The 22,688-nt window shown below is 45.3% G+C and overlaps 1 protein-coding gene across 9 annotated transcripts in view; it reads left to right on the top strand.

Annotated features, from left to right (window-relative positions):
• Eya1 (EYA transcriptional coactivator and phosphatase 1) overlaps window positions 1–11,725 on the top strand; it is a 137,656-nt gene extending 125,931 nt beyond the window's left edge. For all 9 annotated transcript variants that reach the window (XM_038347576.1, XM_038347577.1, XM_038347578.1 and 6 more), the window contains 2 exons: window positions 1,959–2,059; window positions 11,618–11,725. In XM_038347576.1, coding sequence (XP_038203504.1) covers window positions 1,959–2,059; window positions 11,618–11,698 — 182 coding nt within the window. In that variant the 3' untranslated portion in view covers window positions 11,699–11,725. The remainder of the gene's footprint in view (window positions 1–1,958; window positions 2,060–11,617) is intronic.
• The last annotated feature ends 10,963 nt before the right edge of the window (window positions 11,726–22,688 follow it).

A 22,688-nucleotide genomic window follows, 5' to 3' on the forward strand; every position in this document is an offset into this window, starting at 1 on the left:
TTCCTGGGGCTGGGACTCTCTCCGCATCACAATTGCTCCAGAGCTTAGCAAACTCAGGAGAGGGTTTTGGTTGAAAAGGCTAAAGGCCTGTGTGTGTATTGAAGGAAGCTAATGCGGAGTTCCTTGGGTCTACGCAGTGGGGCGGGCCAGCGTTGCCTTGATTAACCAGTAAAACATGGTTTGCCCTGACAGCACTGTGTGCAGAGAGCCTAGGCAAACAAACCCACCACCTTTGAAATCTGCCTATCTGAAGTCTGAGAACTAACTACTCATGCTTCATAAGCTAAGACATCTTTGAAGTAAAAATAATCAAAGTAGAGATTGAAAACCCTGTGATTATTGCTTATTGTGCCATCAAATGAAACCACTGTGGAGGTCATTGCAGAGAAGCCGCTAACTTCATCTTTTTAATATTTCATGTTAAGAAAGAAAACTCTATATAACCCAAAGTTTGCAATAAAACCTGTAGGTGACGGTACACAGGAATGACTTTTTTTGTTTCTTTTTTCCCACCAAAACTTCACTGTTAAATAATCTTTAAGGGATTTTTGGGGGGTTGGGGGGAACTAGCTCAGGGGAAATTAGCCTAACCTGTGAGAAAGGCCCTGGGTCTGATTCCCTAACACTATAAGAAATAAAAAAGAACAAAGAAAAAAAAAACTGTTAACATTTATATAAAAATTAATTGAATCTTTTTTCTACACAAGTCAAAAATAATATAACTTTGCAAAATAGCAAAATATTTTCCCATCGAGAGTTTTAAAAAAAAGCTGTTTGTCTGTTTCTTAAAGTAATTTAAAATTTCACAGTTTAGTGAACAGCTAAAGCATTGAAAGGCACCTTTGACTAAGGCTGGCTGTATTACATTCTGTCAGATGCAAACGAGAGATCTTAGTGCAAAATACAAATATAAAGCAGACATTTGTTTAAGCAAACAAGCAATTTGTTCATGTGTATATCTGATCCCCATTTGAAAGGGGTGCAGGCCCTGCTCACCCATTCACGCTGAAGAACTATAAACTGCCCCATTGTCCATTAAAATGACCTTATTGGCAGCTGAGACCTGGAACACCGATCTCTTCTGAGAAGAAACAATGCTGGCATTAGCTGTGGAGATGTGCTGACAGAAGAGCCGCCAACCAAGCCCAGAGGAAGTCCTGACATGGGAAAGATAGCAGACAGATAACGGTGTTCTCTTACCTGTATCCTGCTATGCCTCTAGGAAAGTGCTTGGCTGAGCAGGAGATGGCCGCCTGACATGACCACAGTCTTGTGTAGTACCCATGCCCCCAATTCCTGACATTCATTTTAAGAGGCCATTCATGAGTCATCTTTAAGCAAAGACATTAGGCCTTGCTTGTCTTTCTCTCAATCTGAAAGCGGAGGAAGAAGCCTATGCTAATGTTTGATTTCCTTTGCTGTACCAAACCCAAGTTGGGTTATTGTTTTTTATCAGTCTCCCTGGTCTTGTTCAGCTTGATATAACAAGTTTTTAATTCAAGTTAAAATAGGCTGCTAAGATCGCATGCCTTTTAAGTCTCAGCTTCTGGGGAAAGAATGTATTACTACAACGCAGCATGAGTGTACGCGCTTGTGCGCATGTGCACGTGTGCATACACACACACACACACACACACACACACACTGTTATGCTTATGTCATAAGTTCTTTAGACAAGAATATTTCAGCCAGGGGTGTCCAACATTTTGTGTAATTTCATGTTAAGCCACATTGATAGCTGTCTTGGCCAAGTTTTCAAGAGACAGCTAACATACTGCCAATGAATTCCCGACCCTTACCACACTGTGCTGTCTTCCTATCACTCAAGTGGCGAGACTTGTTTGCCTTGGTGGGATGGAGTCGAATCAGAAACATGAACAAAACATTTAACGCTTCCCAGCGTCATCAAACTGGTTTACCCAGCTGTTACACATCTGTAATTTGCTCTTGCCCACTAGGAAAGGAGAGCTGTTTTGAGAGGATAATCCAAAGGTTTGGAAGGAAAGTGGTGTATGTCGTCATAGGAGACGGCGTGGAAGAAGAGCAAGGGGCGAAAAAGGTAAGCTTCCCTAGAGGGTGCCCTTTGTGGCTGCCGTCCTCAGAACCAGCTCGTTTTACATTCTTTTCCCATGGACTATGAACTGTGGAGACACGGAAAGGGGCAGGGTAGAACCCTACTGACAAGAGTGAGCAGTTCAAGTGGTGGTGGGTCAGAAAAGCAAGCCCAGCCTTGCTGTCATTCTCCAGAACACGTGTCTTTCCTGTATGCAAGGTATACGGACAGGAAAGACATTGGCAGGTGGCTCACTTCTTGTTATCCAGTCCTGATGCAGACGTAGACCCTTTCAAATGAAAAGACATTTGCTAGTAGTCCAAGCAGGCGAGTGAAAATGGCGGGACTTTGCTGCGGTAGAAGACTTGTATCTCCCTTTTATCCTAAGAATAGCACCTGCCTTGCCTGGAAAGGGGAGGATGGCCATGACTGTAAATGTCTCTTGAAGACAGACCTGTGTCCCATTGCTAGTGTCTCAATTACTGCATTTGTAATTCTAGCATTCCCTTTGCAGAATTATCTCCTTTGGCATCTCATTATGCGTCTTAAAGGAGAGGAGCCCATTCCCTATGCAGCACACAGGGTCCTCACAATCTGCTCACAACTTGTCTCCCCAATCTTTCTCGCTCCTCCACCCAACACTGCAGTCACATTCATCTGGTGACCTGCTGTCTTAGTCCATTTCGTGTTACTATGGCAAAATGCTAGATTGGACGGTTTATAAAGGACAGATTGTTTGGCTCAGTTCTGGAGGCTCAAACATTGGAGAGCATGCCATCAGCCTCTGGTGAGAACCCTCCTGTTACATCATAATAGCAGAGGGTATCCCTCTGGACACAGGGCAAGGTCTTTCATCATTTTTGTAGGAAGTCACTAATGCCACATTGCTCCCTTTTATATATAGTGCCCACTCACATCATAAACTCAATGTTCCTGATCCTAACCACTGCCGACAGTTCCCACCTTCCATTAATATCACCATAGAAAATTGAGGATTATTTCTACCATGTGAACTCTAAAAGACATACTCAATCCATTAACGCCTCTCCTTTGCCATGCCCAGTCCATTCCTCCAGAGCAGTTTCTCCCAAGCCCTCTGCCATTATCTGGCTTGTTTCCCAAAACTCACGCCATACATCTTGCATTTTAGGATTTTCTCTGTGATAGTGCTCACTTTCACTAGAACTGGAGACACTATAGTTTATATGCCGATCCAGGCTACATTTGATGTGTGGCTTTGCTGTCTGTATAGTCTGTGACTTTGAACCAGTTTCTTAAGTCTTCTGTTTTATTTTACCCTCTCTCCTCAGTGGGAATCATCACAGCACCTAGCTCCTTGTTCTCTTTGACCAATTAGATTCACTAAGACGTGTGACTCCCTTGAAGACAACAAATGGCAGTTGGGATTATTCAAATAATTATGGATGTCTGTTTTGATAACTGAATGTGATCTTGGGGTGGAGATCTTTTGCTAGAAACTCTAGCTCCAGCTTCCTTATATATGTCTAAATCTGGGTACAGGTTATATACTCCATGTTTATTCAAGGGCATCCTCCCGTGCAAATTAAAGTCCCTCCGTTTCTCACAAACTCCTTCATAGGAATCCGTTTTCACCACCATGATGGACACAGCATGTTCGGTTCTTTTGCCTTTTTTCCAGTTAGAAATGTCACACAAAGTTTCAGGTCTCAGACACAGAACTGACTGTCAAGTGTGGCGTGTAGTAGCCTCTCCTGAAGATGGTTTCCTTCAGCTCCAGTGTCTCTGAATTCCAGTAAGAGCACAGGCACTGGCTCTGTGTCTGTCCATGAAGATGCCCCTGACGTGCCTGGCACTGACTGAACCCTGCACACACTTGGCCTGCTAATGCTAGATACGAGCCACGACTGTTGCTGGGTGCATTTGTCAGCCTCGGCTTTTAGAATTCCCCAAACTCAATCCTGGGAACTGAAATATGGTTGATGGGAGTCCAAATTCAGGTTACCTTCCTTGGAAAGCTTCTGGAATTCCCAGGGCGTCCGTACACAGAACCTCTTAGTGGTCAGAAGGGCCCGGGAGAAGAGCTGCCCCTCTGAACAACATGGCTCTCCTGAGCAATTAATTCAGTCTGCTGTGGCCCTGAGCCAGTTCTCCAACTGCTCTCCAAGCTGGGCCTTCTAAGTTTTAATTTCAAGAGAAAGCTTGAAATTAAAATCCACATAAGGAGGGATGCAAATGTGTTCACATAAGATACAAGGACAGGTAAAATCCCATTGTGGGCATGTCTCTTCCTAAATCTTTCTAAGCCCTTTCTGAGATGGGTAGCCCTGGTGAGCACAGCATGGAAGGCAGGAACTCCTGGTCCAGATGTAATGATTCAAAAGTGCAATAAGATGACAGTTTCTGTCTTTGAAGGGCAGATACAATAATCTCCACTATGTATCTTCAGACATGTTATCTTTTTACACAAGAAAGAAATCGTCAATGAACATTCTCTTTGACCTTTTATTCATGAATGGTTTTAGCTTTGATGTTTGAGAGTGAATGGATGTATGTGGGGTTGTAGGGGAAGCAGAAATGATCCTTAGACCCTGTGACCTGCCTGTGTGTGTATAAAAATGTCAGCTTTCTGAAGGTTAGATTCCTTTACTTTGCAAAACCTTGGAAACCGTCAGCTCAATCCATCAGCGTAACAGACTAGACAGCCTTTTCAAGACAATGTTTGAGCTAGCCTTTAAAAGAAACTAATTTTAAGTACTGTTTCTTCCTATATGAAGGAAGAGACCGGCACCTCAGAATTAGTGACATTTATCGAGTATCTTTAGAGCTGAGCTATGCCCAGAAATGGAGACTATCTAATAATTAGCTTAGAGGGGGAAAAGCAGAGTAGAAAGCCACAGTGTCACTTGTAAGATAGACACATAGACAAGGTCAAAGGAGCAACCTGAATGAAAATGGCTGTCCACACTTTGGCAAGATCGGTGCTCAATAGTAAACATGGGCCACCAGATTTAAAACTCCATCCAAGGCCCCCTCCCGTTTTCAGGCACTCCCATCCAACATCTCATAATAGCTTCACAATGATGCTACAAACAAGTGTCCTCCTTGACCCATTTGACAGAAAACAGACTCCTCTGGGCCTGGTGACAGGTGCCTGTACCCCCAGTACTCACTGGGGACTGAGGCAGGAAAATGGACGCTCAAGGCCAGCCTGCACCAGAGTAAGAGCCTATCTGGAAGAACCACAACCAAACCAAGAAAAAAAAACAAAAGCGTGGCTAAATCAGATAGCTAGGTATTGACCAAACTGATTTGAAGACAGCGTTCCTTCAAACTGTAAACTCAGACATTCCAAGCATGTTAAGATCGCATTTTTAGAAAGTTATGTGATTTGTTAAAATTAAATACTGGGCACGTTTGTTTCTCCGGTGGGTGAGGTAGGCACAGCCTGCACAGGCGTCCCCTTCCCTAGTGTCCTAGTGTTCCACAGGAGCTTAGCCCTCCCTCCAGGCAGATGGTCGCGTAAGGGCATCTAGAGCTCTATTTTGCCCGTCCTGCACAGTGGCGGCTTTCTGTTTCTGAAGCTTACCGTCATTCTGATAGATTAGTTGCCGAGTGGTTGAAATTACTAGACTGAATTAACAGCGAGCAGGCGCCCCTCCCTTATGAAGAGCTACACATGTGAGCATTCCAATCAAAATCATAACATTTTGCCATTCTCCCAAACCAATTTTAACTGTTTAGCTGGCTTCTCAGTTTTCTATGTTCTTTTAAACATTCATTCTCCCTTCCTCCCCGTAGAGATGTCTTCTATCCGCCCAAATCCTATTCTGCAGCTGGAGGTGGGGGATTTAAAGCCAGAAACCAGCCAGCAACTCTCCAGGTGCCTGTTGCTGACCCTTAGATTTAGATTCTGTTTTCCAGTGCAGTCGGACTTTCCTAGGTAATTCAATCTAACTCCATAATTTGTATGTACTTCCTGAGAAATGAGGATACAACATGATTTGAGAGAAATAATTAAGCATGAGTATAACTTTAAAAATCAGAATGATTAAGGAGTGATATCTAATTTTCATTGCTAGATTAGATTTTTTTTGGAGACTAAGTTAAATCTTTAGTGAGTTGTGATTAAAAATGGCTTGCGCCCATTATTCTGTGTCCCCCATTAAGATTTCATTTAGAAGTTGGCCCTTTTAAATGTGCACTGAGATCCAAAAATTAAACTGAGTACCTGGCCATTAGTGCTTCATTTTAAACTCCAGAGAAAGCCACCTTTGTTGGGGGAAAAAGAAAAAAGAAAACATATGTAATAGCGTCTAATTTTTTGCTTTTTATTTAAGGGGGACACCGATTGAACACTAAGTAGAGATTAGTTTATTACTGCAAAGTTGTGCATACTGACTTGTCACATACTACATGCTAGGTCTTGGCTCTCCCTGCCTACAGCAGCAGTTCTCAATCTGGGAGACCCGACCCTCTGCCGGTCGAGGGACCCTTGTGTAGGAGTTGCCTAAGACCATCTGGAAACACAGATATTTACATTACAGTTAATAAACAGCAGCAAAATCACAGCTTTGAAGTAGCAACAAAAATAATTTGATCGTTGAGATCACCACAGCATGAGGAACTGTACTAAAGGGTCGCAGGATTAGGGAGGTTGAGAACCACCAGCTCAGAGGGAAGCAGAGACAGAGGTATGGAATGAGCAGTGCTGGGCAGTGTGCTTTACCACGAGCTGTTAGACTCATCAGTCTCTGGAGGCCTCTTTATTTACAACTTCAGAGTGCGCCTCTCTCCGTGAGCTGCCTAGAAGTCATGTGTGCACAACCCAGATAGGCCTTACATTTCTGAAACGCAGATGGTGATTCTGCGTACTTTCTTCACCTCTCCTCTCTCACTGAGCAATCTGTCCCGGCGGCTATCTGTACCAGAACACAGGAACGCAGCATGCTTCACTAATCCTATAAGTGGCCACACCAGTGTGCTACTGTGTGAATGTGCGCTTGTTATTTTACCAGCCCTTTGGGACAGAGTGTCTAGGGGATTCCAGCACTTAGTGTTACACGCAGGTCCTCAGTGAACATTCTGTGAGTACATTCCCGAAAGAGCAGTGTTTGCACCAGCGAGGAGATGCTCTTAGGTTATCAGAGATTTTTCTTAATGCATTTTTAACAATTGTGCAAAGTTCAGTTTCCATGGGAACAGCCGTGCATTTAGCTTTTTTATATGATGGATGCCATGTGTAACCAGAAGGGATAAATGTAGACTTTCAGACCAAAGGCAGTTTGAAGAGTTGTGCCGATAGGCAAGAAGAGCAGAAAAGACATGCCATTGTGTTCTTGGGACAGATTTTGGTTCTGTGGCCTCCCAAGCCTGTGCTCCTCTAGGCTTTATTGCCCATGTCAGCTCCCCCTTGTTGGGGACGGTGACAATCTCCATTTCCATCACACACAGCCTGCCTCTCTCAGTGTCTGGTCTCACCAAATAAATTCAGGAGTCGCGCAGCCACAGATGGCTCAACTGTCCCATTTCTCAGCATATCTCCTGCCCTGTGCCCCAGCTACAACCCAGCTTTCTCTGTGACAAACTAGCCACACTTCCAAATCTCCCTTTCTCCGGACCCTGAATAGTTTCAAAGCCCTTCTTCCTTGTGTTTTCAGGCAGCCAGCAAGTATCAGCCTCCCTTCCCATTCATTTGCAAGATAAAAATCTAAGCGCATTCACCTATATTCTCAGGGCATTCCCCTGAAAGGCCTCCTTCCTTATTGGTCTGTGTACTGAGCAGGGCATTCCAGCCTGTGGACATTCCAGGCTAATTACAGAAGATGCTTCCTGTACCCTTTATCTCATCCCCTTTGTACCTAAGCAGGAGTCCCACTCCTACCTGCTTGGCCCCTTGAGCTTTGTTTATTCTTCCAGCTCTGGGTAGGCCCAGCTTGCGGCTGAAACTCCCTCTCTTTGCGTTCATCGTTTTACTCTGATGCTCACCCAGCCCCTGGTCATGATGAGCTGATTCAGTAGATGTGTCTCCTCTGCCCAGCGGTCCTGAGCCATGAGGCATGCCCTTGTGTCATGCTTTAGTGCTTGGCTCAGCTATGGGGTACCACAGGTAATGGCATTTATTTTAACCATAAGCTTGGAAACAACAACGCATCCTTCACTCTAACGAATTCATTTCCTGATGACTGCAGCTTTAGAAAGATGGTGCCATAAAGGAACCTCATTTGGCTAAGGGAAGACTTGAGCTCAGGCTTCTTCAAAGCCATGTGCTTCTCTTTTCCTCTTTTGGCACCCTATCTTTCTGGTTTTATTTAAGAAATATTTATTTTAGTGGCCAAGAGTAATATGCACACACACACACACTTCTTAGCACCCAGTTTCCCCCGTAGTATCAAGTGTCAAACCTTGGCATTGGTATATGCTTGGGCAGGGAAATATTACCTCATGTAATAGTGGTCTGATGCGCTATTAACAAGAGTCAGTGGCCTTCTCTGCAAGGCTGTTTCCTATTAAGCACCCACTTGATTGTGGACACGGCGCAGAGTCCCTCCGGTCCTGTGATGCTGCTCCCCACAGCAGCCGGTACTACCCATTCTTCCGATGAGCAGATGGTGATGAGGCCGGAGCTAACAGTCTCAGTGCCGCTGTCTCTAGGGTCTGTCAGCTCTCATCCAAACCTCTGGCAGGTTTGTTTAGGGAGCAGCTTCAAGGCCCCTGCACTGAGCTGAGCTGTCTTGTTCCACAGGTGTTGTTTTCAGGGTGCAGCTTGACCTGAGTTTACCAATGCTCTAAAGGGGAAGAGAGAAGTTCCTTGTCTCTCAGTGCTAGGAAACATTCTAACTCAGGGCTCTGGCAATAATTTCTTCTTTCTAGATATTTGCGTTTTGATTTCAAATTACATACTCTAAGTGTGCTCTAGACTGGCATCCAATATACCTGTATGGATGAGGCACACTTCCCAGAACTGCTTTTGCAGCCTACGGATCAAAGTGCCTGTTTGGCACCTCAGCCACGTGTCAGGGGAGTCACTGGATTTTTTTCAGTCCCCTTCTGAGTGTCCTTGTCACTTCCTCCACAGTACACTGGTGGCTTTCAGATTTGAACTGATAGCAGCTGTACATAACGGGGACCTAGCTGAGGCGAACATGCTCATCTCCAGAGCCCTCGAGCTTCTGCGGTAGTTGATGTGTTTCAGAGGTGGATGTCTAAAGCTTTTGGCTGGCCATCTAAAGAGCCTTCAGCATGCTCCTAGCATCCTGAAGTTCCTAGACTTAATAAGGTGAACAGAGGCGAACAGCTGCTTTGGGGAATGAGTCACTGACAATAGCTGCAAGAAGGGTCTGGAGAGATGGTTCAGGAGTGAAGAACACTTGCCAAGGACCCACGTTTGATTCCCAGAATCTATGCGGAATGGCTCATAATTACCTGTAACTCGAGCTCTGCATGTGTGCCTGTGCGCGCGCGCGCGCACACACAAATTTAAAATAAGACCTAAAAATATGATAAGATATGAAGAAACAGACTACAAAAACAAGTCCTATGAATATAGCCACTGTGGAGGCAGTTAAGTAAACTGCAGGTTAAGACAATGAATAGCTTTCTTTAAGACATTATGTATCTAGAATGAGCATGCCGCAAGTGGAAACTGCATATATGCCTGGTTTTGTGTAGACATCTATCAAAGCATAGATACGCTCACAGCGGCCATTTTAGGGGACAGGAAAGAAGTGATTTGTATTTATGTACATGGGTCTGTATTCCTATAGTGTTTTACAATATGCAGGGATTTGTTATGATAAGGGAAAGGAGGAAAGCTTTCTGTATGGCAGGTGATCAGTTTGCCACCCTCCGCTGTGAGTCAGTCACTCGACTTTTCAGTATCTGCTATCAACACCATGGGAGACAGGATTATGTGTGCCTGTGCTGCGCTGTTCTTTTGTGCAGCTTCAGGAACTGGCCAGAAGGAACCAGGAGGGGCGCGCTGTAGCATCCAGGCTTCAGACTTAGCCCAGAGCCAGTAGGGATCTTACTTCCAGTTCTTCTTAACTGCTGTTCTTTAAACCTCTCTCATCTCTTCCTTCCGCAGTAGACTAATGGTACTTCCGCTGGGTCACCTTATCCACAGCCCTGCCAGAACAGCCGATGGAGCATAAGTCGTTGTTATCAATGAAGTGACTTAGAGTTTACGTGAGGTAGCTGGTTTTTTCAGCCAGCTGTACCTCTCTCACAGATGTAGTCAGTGTCAGTGGCTTCTCCTTTATCTGTGCCTCAAGCCACGGGGCCATCTGAGCATCCTTCCAAATGTTCGCCTCCCACACTCAGCTCAACTGTCACTATTTTGGGGAGCTCCCTAGTTTCCAATGCAAAGGTAATTGTGTCCTTACTCATATTAGCGCACTGATGAATTCCCGTGTTTCACAGTCTGAGAGGGTGAGCCGGCACCTCCTGGCTCAGACTTTTATTCCTAGACCATGACCCCAGAAACACAGAAGAGAATCTTTGTTGAATAAAGGAATGAGCCACAGTACAGGTTACAACCTAATACTGCCAAGGGAGCACGCTTCCTATACATCTGTGGAGATTATTGGCACACAGCAAAGCTCTATGGATTCCTGTCAGAGGGCTGAGTCTGGAATGCATGCTATTAGAGTTAGAGATTACAGTAAAAGACTTCAGCAGGTAATTTGAACATATTAACAACATTAACATATTGTTTATAAGTATATTAAATAATGTATGTGCCATTGTGTAGGAGCTTTATGAGGTATATCAGACTACATACTGAACTTGAAAATCCAGCTTCTGTGACAGATTTTCCACTTCTCATGAAATTTCCTCAAACTCTTCAGAACTATAATTACAAATCATACATGTGTATGAGAGAAATCGGTTTTCCTGTGAAGGAAACAGAACGTTGTTCTTGGAGAAAGATTTTACTGCTGCATAAATACTTTGCCCAGTGCTCCCAAGCAGAAGGCTTCCAGCCTCCCCGGAAGGAGGGACACCCTGTTTCCAGGACAACTGGTTTGTTCAGGTGTTCCCAGACAGTTCTGTCTGGGCCTGATTTGTGTCTTAATGGCTTAAACAACTGCAGATGTACACACTCACACCAACTTGAGATGCTCATTGACAATTCGGCCCACATGGAATAGTCATGAAAAAGAAAAGTGGCTTCACTGGTGTGCAAGATTATGTTTAGGGAAAAAAAAGTAAAATACTGGCCAAATAAGGAAAACTTCTCAACCTATAAAGTGTAAGCTTTGTAAACTTTCAACATTGACAGCCACCAAGGACGTATATGGAAAAGCACCGGTTTCTTTTCAGTAGCTTTTATTTGAAGTTTGGAATTGTCATTCAAGTCACAGCGGCGTTCTAGTAGAAAGAAACGGATACTACATTCACACAATTGTTCTTAGGGTGGGGGAGGGGCAGATTTGTGTCCTAAGTATATGTGACGTGACTATGCCGACTGGCAGTATTTATGGTACTAAGACGGGGGTGAGCATAGCTGCGTCTCTCTACAGGAAATGGGAGGGTCTTTGCTGGTCAGGCTCTCTGTCCTTACCATATGTCTGCCCTCTGCAGCATGCCATGCCCTTCTGGAGAGTCTCCAGTCACTCGGACCTCATGGCCCTGCATCATGCCTTGGAATTAGAGTACCTGTAACAACCTCGTGCCAACTCGACACTGCGCGACTGCCCTGTGGCCAGAGACAATCCAGCAGGCCTCAGTCTTGTGTCAGTGCTGGACTGCAGAATGTAGCCATTTCCACGTGTGGAGGCATGGCTGCTGTGGTCTTGACTGCTCCCCTCGAGGTGAATGGAGGACCATGTGCATTTCCTCAGAACAGCTGTTGACTCCAGTACTGTGAATTCGGTGGAAGCAAGCCATGAGAATATTCTAGCACAGTGTGAGGCGTCTTGGCTTCGTTAGCTACATGGTTCAAACCTGTGAAGAAAAGACCTACAGACACTTTGGTTTTCAGCAAATGTGACGTAAACAGCTTCTCCAACCCAGCAAACTTGATTCCACAGCAAAGACTGAAGGGTGTCTCCTGGACATCAGTGGAGGTATTTTTCTCAAAGGTTTACTTTTCGATGTCTCCTACCCAGGGCAATCTGTACATCACTACTTATTTATGAAAAGACTTTTGAAAAACAGATTTGCTGAGGTATAACTCACATAACATAGAATTCACCAAGACAGACTTCTCGGTATCAAATAGCTGGAGGGGCGATAGCATAAGAAATAATCAATTAAAGGAAGGCCTTTGCCTGACAATACGGCAAGTCCTTTGAATTTTAGCAGATTGCAAAGTAGTTTAAACTATGTCTAATTTAAACATGTAAAATGTACATCACTGAGACAATCGTGTACAGAAAGAATTTTTGGTGTAAATTTGTAATAATGGATGATTCTTTTGCATTCTGTTTAGGGAAATGCTATTATGAGGTTGAAATGCCTTCTAGGAAGCTTGGGCACAAACTTCTGCAGTGCCTTAGCTAAGTATTGGGTATAAATATTGTAGATAATGGATCTTTTTGATAATGTTATCTAAGACCAAAAGCATGAATGTCAAGTGTCAACAAGGATTTTATTTTCCCAATCTTTTATCCCATCAATTTTTCTATTTTTTTTGAGTGTTGGCTAGAAGGGCCTTGATAAAAATGACAGAGCAGTTTCATAACTGAGAAAGGGTTTAAAAGTCTTCCGGCCCACCTCACTTTCTTATTTCCACACTAATGTATTATATGTAACTACTTGGGGAAAGAATGATTATTCAAATGCTTCATCCCACAAAAAGAATATAGATAATAGATATATTTTATTAATAAAATTAATTGGAGCCTAGCAGAGTTTCCATGTGCTCAGAATTATTATTGTGTCCGGGTTTCTTGTTTGTGTCAATGAGGACATTGCCACGTGGCCGGATCAGCAACACTTCCCATCAGTCCTTCCACACAGGCTTTCCCTCCTCGCACAGAGAAGGTCCAGTACCCAGTAGGGGTGTCTGGCTGTCAACACACACACACACACACACACACACACACACACACACACACACACGAATGTTGCAACACTGCTCTCTACTTATGACACGAAAGACGTAAGTCTGCAGCTGGGCGGGGGTGATGACAGGTGACCATGTTTGTCATATCATAAGAAAGATTCTTCCAAAATGATGAATTTATGTGGGCAGGAGTCCTTCTCATCTTGGGCTTTGTGTTGCTGTGAAATTACCTTTTGGATCAAGTTTGTCTAATATTTTATTGGGGGGACTGGGTTTGACCCAGAGTAGCAAACACACCACTCTGCCCTTTCCTTTTCTAAAATTCCACGTTGCTGCTAAAATCAGTCATTGTGAACACCCCACATTGCTAACGTGAAGAATGGAATCCATTTCCTGCCTCACCTGGCATAGACAGGAGCAGACAGTTTTTACGCCTCTTCATTGGATGTGTTTGTGCTTGGTGCAGACTGAAAAGACAGCTTTGATCTTGGCCTTACTGTTAAAAAAAAAGGTTTGTTGTGTCCACAGTTGTGTACAGATTTTTTTCTTTATTAATTTTGTGTTTAAATTAATAAACTTGATTTGTGTGGTACTGTATGCTCCTTGGATGTCAGTATCATCTTTGTGGTTTGGGGTATGTGGAGGCACAGAATCTTGTGTGCATTAGAACTCTGCAGCCAGAGGAAGTCATGTGGACAACCCGGTGATGGCTTTATCAGTCCTGCAGGAGCTGAACTGGAAGGCAACAGCTGGGTCTTGGGTCATCATAAGGACTGGAGAGCAGAAAAGTTCTTTATTTCCCTAGACAACACCAACTGGATCCTCACTCAAATTTATCGAGGATAGAAGAGAATTAATCATAAATTATGTTGGATGGCGGAGCATAGATCTGCCCACTTAAATACCTAAGGGAGAGCAATATGAGGCTGTTTCATCAAAAAAAAAAGAGCTCTCACTACATATATCTCTGTGATTTGCCAAATTAATCACTGACAGAGGGCTATAAAACTGTACAGCTCACTTTCTCTTGAGAATTCAGCCTGAGACGCACAACATTCATATATACTACACGAATGCATGACAACCAAGCACACGCAGTTGTCTGGACCGTTCATCAGCCCCATGATGTGGACTTTCCAGAGGCACTCACAACGCCAGGTCACTTGAATAACTGGGTGTCCGGCATGAAAGCGGTGAGAACTGAAGGAAAATCTTCGAAGAGGTAAAGGTGGGAAGTGAAGGTATTATCAGGTCTTAGGTGAAGAAAGTATGAAAAATAGGTGAAGTGAGGGTTGTAGACTCAGAAGATAAATTCTCTGCCGCTTCCAAAATGGCAGCTCCAGCCCAGCCATTTTAAGAGCTCCCCCTCACGGTTAGTTGAAGCTCAGATTTCTAGTATTCCAGAGCCTCCAAACACAGCTTGTTCTTTCCTCTTGGCATTACCTCTCATTGCTATAATGAAGAAGCCGTCTGTACCTCTGGTCAGTACATAGACTAAGAATACTGCTTCATCTTTGCTCAGAACATTCTAGTATTCCAGCCTCAGTCCACCTGCACCACAGCCAGACCTTTGTCTTTGGAGAGTTCTTTTTCTCAAATATCATGAGTGTTGGCTCCTTCTCTTGAATGTCTCCCCTACATAACTCTGCCTTTATAGGCAATTCATATTCTATCCCATAGACTCACTATTCTTGTATGGCACTGCCCTGGACACCATGGGGCAAGATGACCTTGATCCAATAACTAACTTTGTGGTAAAGTTCATAGAAACAGATTATGGCTGAATTAGTGAGTAGGTGGGTAAGATACACTCAAGTGAGAAAGGCTCTTTATGGAAACAAAGTCTATGGATACTATCCTAAATGAAGGAGGAGTCACTAAGGAGTAGACCCGGGGATGTTACTGGATCTGACTTCTTGCAATGATCACCCTGGCCACATAGACAAAGGGCTGTATTGAAGGTAGTGGAGAAAGAGAAGGTGTGGGAGAAAATGTTAATAGGCCCTAGAAAAGGCTGATATAGGTATGTCTTCTATCTATCTGATGATTTCATTGGTTAATTAATAAAGAAACTGCTTGGCCTAATAGGTTAGACCATAGGTGGGTGGAGTAGACAGAACAGGAAGAAAGAAGTGAGTCAGATGCCTCAGGCAATCATCATGCCTCTCCTCTCTGAGACAGTCGCCATGAAGCCAGCCACCAGGTCAGGCGTGATGAAGCTCCGGCCCAAGATGGACGTATGCTGAATCTTTCCTGGTAAGACACCACTTTGTGGTGTTACACAGATTCTTCGATATGGGTTAGTCAAGATGTGAGTAAGAGGCTGAAATTAATGGGCCAGGCAGTGTTTAAAAGAATACAATTTGTGTGTTGTTATTTCAGGTGTAAAGCTAGCCGGTGGAGCAGGGCAGCGGGCAGGGCAGCCCGCAGCTCCATACTACAAAAGGCCAGTGAGCAGGACTCTGATTAGGATGGGGATGATGGAAATCTGAAAGCTGGGTCAGCTTGTTGAAGTAACAGTGATCACACCGAGTAAGATGTACATGTAGGGAAAGTGAGGCAAGGTGGAACGTGGGTGCACGTGAGGTTAAGAGGGTCATTATCTACACTGTCATGAAAGGCATCCTAATGGTTCACAGGTTCGATTCTGTGGGTAGACTGCCTACAATCCCAACAGAGCAAAGTCAACCATTTAACTATATTCTTCACTGCCTAAGGTTGGAATCAATGAGCGGTTGCAAAGATTACAAGGGAGAACTAAGCTAATATTTACAAAACATTGGACCACTGCCTAGCAGATTTTCTAATGTTGTCATTATTATATGCTCCTTCTACATACATGTTTTTCCTGCCCACATGAAGAAGCAACTTCTCCAGTACAGTAATAGGCCTGTAGACATGCTTTGCATTTTTGGCTCTGGGCCTAGAAACAAGGGGAAGCACAGGCCCCTGCTCTCAAGCCTTTGGCTGGTGGATGTTAGAAAATTCCCTAACTTTCTAGAAAGGTCTCTGTAGGCGGTGTTATCCTTTTGGTCCCCGCCCCTTTCCACGCCCACTCCCAGTGACTTCTGGTCTCTCGGAGTCATCCTGAATCTTTTCTCTTCCCTCTCTCTCTTCTCACTGTCCCCTTTTGCGTGTGCACACGCACCTCTGTCTCTCCCCTTTCTCTCCTCTCTCTCCCTCTCTCTCTCTCTCTCTCTCTCTCTCTCTCTCTCTCTCTCTCTCTCTCTCTCTCTCTCTCTCTCTCTCTCTCTCTCTCTCTCTCTCTCTCTCAAGCTTTATGCCTATTTTCTGTGTCTGTGCTGTAAAGCTGCCGCCACCATTAACCTGCTGCTGCCGTTCACCGCTGCCTGTTCACGTGTGCTCACCCGCCGCTTTGGTCACACGTGTTCCGCGAGTCTCCGCACAGCTACACCAGCCCGCTGGGCTGGCAGCTACACGCAGCTGCCCAGCCACGATCTTTTTAAGAACAAAAAGCAGTAGGCTAGCCCAAGCTCAAAGCATGGAGTTGGCCTGAGCAAAATTTGGCATAGAGGCAAGACTGACAGCAGGCTAGACCGGAAGGATAAACTGGGAAAAGGGTACAGCTAGCTGATAAAAGGGAGCAAAACCCCATCTTAAAGGATTGATTAGTAGCCAGGAAACAAAAGAGCCTGGGGTGAAATGTAGGTTTGGTGTTATTTAGAGGAGCTAGACCACAGTGCTATCGTGGGAGAAAGAATAGGGAAAATGGACAGAAACAATAGTTGGTCTAGAGAGAGGCTCTCTTGGCCTTCCCGATATGATGCTTTTCCAGATGGCTGTTTACACTGCTAGGGCCCGTGGCTGTCTAGTTTAACCTCTGCACTGTGCAGGTATTAAGACTTGGGTTAAATGCTTTGTACTCAGGGGCCTCATCCTCCCTTCTCTTTATGGAAAGGTCACAGTCAAATAAGGGAAAGTCATGACCTTGACCCTCCCAGCTGGATCATGGCAATATCCTGAGCTGACCTGTAAAGCCAGTTAAAGTTGGCTTTGCCACCTCTGTCTGTCACTAACCACTAGGTTGAGTTAGTAACCCCCTGGACCCGGTTAGCACACTTTCTAATGTTTTTTGAATGTGCTTTGTTTTTAATTGAAAATATTTTTTCCTACAGTACATTCTGATCACAATTTCCTCTCTCCCCCAACTCCTCTCAGATCCTTTCCACGTCCCCAGCTACTCAACTCCATGCTTCCCCTCTCTCTTTCTTTAAAAAATAAGCAAGCAAAAACAAAGAATGAATAGAAAATACACAAGAAAAAGAAGCACCCCCCCCAATCAGAAACCATGCATAATATACAAGCAAAAGGCCAGTAAGCTAAAAAAAAAAAAATGCCCAAACCAAGCAGTATGATACAAAATAATCTACAAAAATTCCATTGAGTTATTTTGTGTTGGTCATCTATTAGGAAAAGGGTCCACCATTAAGTGTGGTTAATTTGCCCAGCAAGACTCCACTGAAGAAGATTAATTTTCTTTTGTGAGTGGTTGTCAAATGGAGATAACTTTTTGCTTAGGCCCATGCCTTTTTTATTCCTTATTTAACCTAGGGTCTCAATCCCAGGCCATTCTTAACGCTGGAAGTTTTTCTTCCAATCGTGACGAACACGAGGTAAACACGCTTCCCAACAACATTTCACATTTGTTTTTCAGGACATTTGCATATGACATGGATGTTTCTCAATGCAAATGACTATAAAGAGGCCATTTGCTTAACAGAACCTGGAGATGAGAGAGGGTGCTGGCCCACCTCAGAGGCCGGAGGATTTCCCTGCAGGCGCTGGCAGCTTCAATTGCAGCAGTCTGGCGTGTCCACACAGGGTCTTTTTCCGGCTCCCAGTGCAGGGCATCTGCACGAGCACATCTCCCTCCCGGTGTCTCCCTGAGCGTTTCCACTCCCCTCCATTCCATGCGATTATCCAAACTGACAGGATGACTTGTGGCAGAAGAAATGAAAGGGTTTGTAATTTAGGAAACCTCTGGCCCCGCTGACTGAAAGCAGGTTGTTTGTAAAAAGGAAATCCTGACCTCAGCTAACTGGCAAACTCTGTCAGAAGCAATAGAGGGGAGCAGAGGAGAAAGAACAGTGCTGGGGGTTTTACTGACAACAGCAGAAAAACGGATGCTCTGTTAGAGCAGGCGAGTTCCCAGAGCTCCTCATTGGAGATCTAAGACATCCCAGGCCTCTGAACGTGGCTACACAGCAGTGGAGATCTGCTCATGAGTATGGCGTAGTTGCATCTGGGAGCTTACTGCTCAGGACAATAGCTAGGTCGGTAACCCTGAAGACAGATTCCCCCAGTTTGCCTAGGTCAGAGTTCCTGTGCTGTATGCAAGGCAGGGCCTACCCACCCTGTCTTTATCCCAGCAAGACTCCAAGCACCAAGACTGTGGACGCCTGAGCTGTGAATTCAGTGCTGCATTAGTTCCTTTTCTCCTTGTTGAGACAAAACACCAGACAACAGCACACTAAGGATGCAGGGGTTGTTTTGTTTTACAGTCTGAGGGTCCAGGCAGTCACAGCAGGGAAGTCAGGGTGGCAGGAGCGCTAGGTAGCTGGTCACATTGCCTTCACTGTCAGTGAGCAGAGAAGGAGACATACTGATGCTCCCCTTGGGTCAAGGAAGCAATGGAATCTCATGTCCTGTGGAATCTCGTGTCCTGCAGTTAAGTCAGTCTAGAAACCCTCACAGACACTCCCAGATGGGCCTAGATGGGACTATGCTGTGCTTCTTTCTTCCTAGGAGCCCCTTCCTGATACCCGGTCCTCAGCCTTGCCGTAAGGATCCAGCTCAACTTCCCTTCCTGTCTAAAGGAGTTCCTCTAAGGGAGTGGGTCTCAGCCTTCCTAATATAGTTCCCCATGTTATGACGACCCCAACAAAATACTATTTTCATTACTATCTCATAACTATAATTCTACCACCGATAGGAACCATAATATAAATAACTGATATGCAAATGGTCTTAGGTGACCTCTTTGAAAGAGTTATTTGGCCCTCAAAGAGGTTGCAACCCATTGGCTGAGAACCACTGTTCTTAGGTGTCCTGTGTCCACGGTGTCTAATATGAATAATCATAGGCAACCTGTGATGGGGACAGCACTGTAGTTCACGGAGGAGGTCAAAGTTGCAAAAGAACTTTAATTTGAGCTGGAAATCCTGAGAGCACAGTAGTGAATGTACTGAGAGAATAAAGTCTAGAGAGGCGATGGCTTGCTCGCTGTCCTACAGCAAACAGAAAGAAGAAACAGGCAGGTTCCCAAGCCAATGCCCAGACCTCCCTGAGGGCCCATAAATGACCCCAGCTAAGCGCAAACCTCACTTGAAAAACCTCCTTCTCAGTCACTCCTCTAGTCTTTCTTTAGATTTTTTACTGCAATGCGCCCATTTCCCACACTCATTTCCCGTCAGTAGGCAGCTGTCACCACATCTATGTCCCTGGGTATCCTCCCAGAGCTCTTACACGATCCTTGCTGTCCCCACTCTGACCCTCTGCCTGCATAGCAGCCTGAGAAAACTCAGGATAGTAGTTGGGCTCCTGGGTGCATTGCTTGCCCACTCCTGTGTGCTCCAGTCCCCCCATTCTTAGTTTGTTAAGTGTCTGCTCCTCTAAGGTGATGTTTGGTTCTCTGAAGTCCTGGCTGCATCTGAATGTCACCACCTTTGTGTGCGCTCACCATAGAGAGGACTCTCTAGGATTCCCCAACCTCCAGTTGCAGCCTAAGTCCTGCACTTAGCGTGCGCCTTTCTGGCCAGCCCATTCAAGAGACAGTTGTCCCCAAGACTCTAGTACCCCTTCACTCACAGAGCCCCTCTGTTAGATTTCTTCCTCTAACCTACTACATTTCATCATGTTTAGATTGTTGATTGCTCTCCTCTTGCCTGTCTCTCTTAAGGAAACCAAATAACCAAATAAACAAACAAATAAATAAATAAAATTCCAGAAAGAGAAAGGATGTGGCTGCCGTTGAATTCCCAGGGGCAATGCTGGCCATGCTAACAGATTTTCTGTTTATGATAATAGAACTAAAGCATCTGTTGCCTGCATGGATAAGCCAACAACAGACAGATAAGGGAAGAGAGTGGGAATCGGGAGTGCAGTGTATGTGCTCATTGTTTTGAGTGTTCGTTGAAATAAAGCTTTGTGTGGAACATGGGAAGACAGTGGAGGAGAGGAGAGAAAATCTGAAACATCGCTGGGACCCAGGGTCTGTTCTCAGACTCGGAGCTGGGGCTTTATCCGTTATGATGAAGCCACCCAAGCATCGTTATCTGGGGGCTGACAGTGGGATGCATGTCCGTTTGATTTATGAGGGGAAAGTGGTCCAGAATAGGAGGTTGCCAGACATGTGGGCGGTGGTAGTAATAATCCAAGCATGTCATAAGGAGACCTCATCCAAGGGAAGCCCCAGGGACTGAAAGGTGGAAGGAAGTCACACAACAGGTGTGGCAGAGCTGGTCAGAAGAGGGGCAGGCATCTAAGAAACTCTTAGTCTCCATTACCTTTCCTTTACTGGAGAGGAGCTGGGTGGATGGAGCCACATTCAGAGTTGCATAAAATTAAGTCAGGTCCAATGGTGTGTGTGTTGGGGGTGGGGGTTCATTCTAAATTGTCTCACTGTTCCCAAACTGGAGGGCTTTGCTGTCTGGAAGTAATTTTATATCTCATTGAATGTATGGGCTGTGGTGAAGTGTAAGGGGGGCGGTAAGGAGGAGGTAGGAATTAAGCAGCCTGACTTCCCATATGGCTCCAGCAACCAGGCTGAAACGTTTTATATATAATTGAGGAAATGTCACTTTCCCATTTCCAATGGGGCGAAGAGGCCGGCGGAAAGAGGTCAGAAAGACTATGAACCCTCTACACGAAGACCTCCACTATCCACCCCCTCGTCACCACTGAAGCCATAGCCGGGGTAGACTCCAGCCCAGGTCCAACATCAGCCATCCCCACACTGGGCCTAGGGCCACAGACACCTGACAGCATCGGTTCTTTGCAAGTCTGAGGAACAGGGAGGAGTGTTGTGTCTTCCCAAGTGGGCCGAGACGCTCCTGCACAGACAGCCCTTTTGATCCTGTCCCTGGTGTATGTTTCCAAGCACAGTGCCAGCCTCAAGCAGCAAAATATGAAAGAAAAACAAAGAAAAGAGAGAGGAGGGGTGAGAGAAAGGTGCAGAGGGTCCCTCTACACTTCCTTCAGCTCACACATGGGAGGCCTGGACTAGCACCACCAGGTCACAAGTATCAAAGTCCCTCTGAGGATGAGAACAGCCAGCTAGGAGCTGGGAGGGCAGAAGGAAGCCATGTGGCAGAACAGGAAGCCTGCTGCCTCCTGGCCCTTTGGAAAGGCCTTTCTGTCACCACCTCACTTCCCGTGTCTCCCACCGTAGGAACCGCTCACCGCAGGCCTCATGGCCTAGCTTACTTAGTGGTTCAAAGACAGCAAAGCCTTTCCAGAATTCCTATTCTTCCCAAAGTAGTTAAAATGCAAGAAGAAGGGGGGCCCAGTGGGTGGAAGGGGCTCACACCCTTGCTGGAACAGACTTGTTTTGAAAAACTTCTGCCCTCAGGCTTGAAAGCATTTCTTGGCCCGGCGGAATCGAGAGGTACCAAGACAGCCCCAGAACTGTTTCCAGCCCCTGACCTTGATATTTATTTGCAAAGCTTGACAGGAAATCAGTGCTGAGGGTTCCATGAAAAACAAAGGAAAATGCAGGAATCAGAAAAAACAACATGCTGTTCTAAACAATCTCCAAAGGACAGACCTTAAAGACTTTCTTTCTAAAGATGCTAGGAAAATAATTCCCCTTGACATGGAACCATGCAGCGTGTTCTGAAGACCTACTGTGTGCATGTTCCTGGGCTAGGGGCCAACATTCTCTTTCCCATGGGGGAGAGGGGAGTCACATGATATTAAGGGAACCATGTCAGGGTGGGGCTTGACTGATTCTGTGGTGTGCAGGAAGACCAGGAGACGAAGTGCCAGAAGATGGCCCATGATTATTTTGAGGAAATTCTGCAGACAACATGCTTTTTAATCAAACAATGGGTAGAGTTTCATAGAAAAGGAATATGGGGGTGAGAAGAAAAGATACCATCTAAGTAGTTTCAGAAATCGAGCCTTAAAGTACCTCTGAAAGCATTAGAAGACCTGATTGTTGTAAACGAACTTTGTGAGTGGGACCTTAGAGGGTCAAATGGTGATTGAGGACCACAGGTGAAAGACCCTTGTGGTGTCCCCTGGCTGTGGGCTCAAACAGCAGCAGGTGGCAGGCAGAACTTGAGTGAGGAGGTTTATTGGGGAAAGGGGAAGGAGTGGGTAAAAGGAAGGGAGAGAAGGGAAGAGAATAGAAAGAGAGAGAGAAAAAGAGAATAGAGAGAGACAGACAAAGCTGCCTCATAGAGAAGGGCAGAAAGGAAGAGAGGAGGGAGTGGGCGGAGCTTGTCTCTTAAAGGAACCTTTGTGCCTGCGTCAGTCGGGGACCTGCTTGCTATGTGCAGAGGTGCAGAGGTGAGGTCCCCTGTTCCCAAGGGCCAAGGTGTGCCTGGATACTAACACTGATAGTCACTGATAATCGGTTTTACTTTAGTTTCTTCGTGAGAATCTTACAGCATGGAAAAACAT

The sequence above is a fragment of the Arvicola amphibius genome, chromosome 11, assembly GCF_903992535.2.
Source record: "Arvicola amphibius chromosome 11, mArvAmp1.2, whole genome shotgun sequence".
Classification (NCBI taxonomy): Eukaryota; Metazoa; Chordata; class Mammalia; order Rodentia; family Cricetidae; genus Arvicola; species Arvicola amphibius.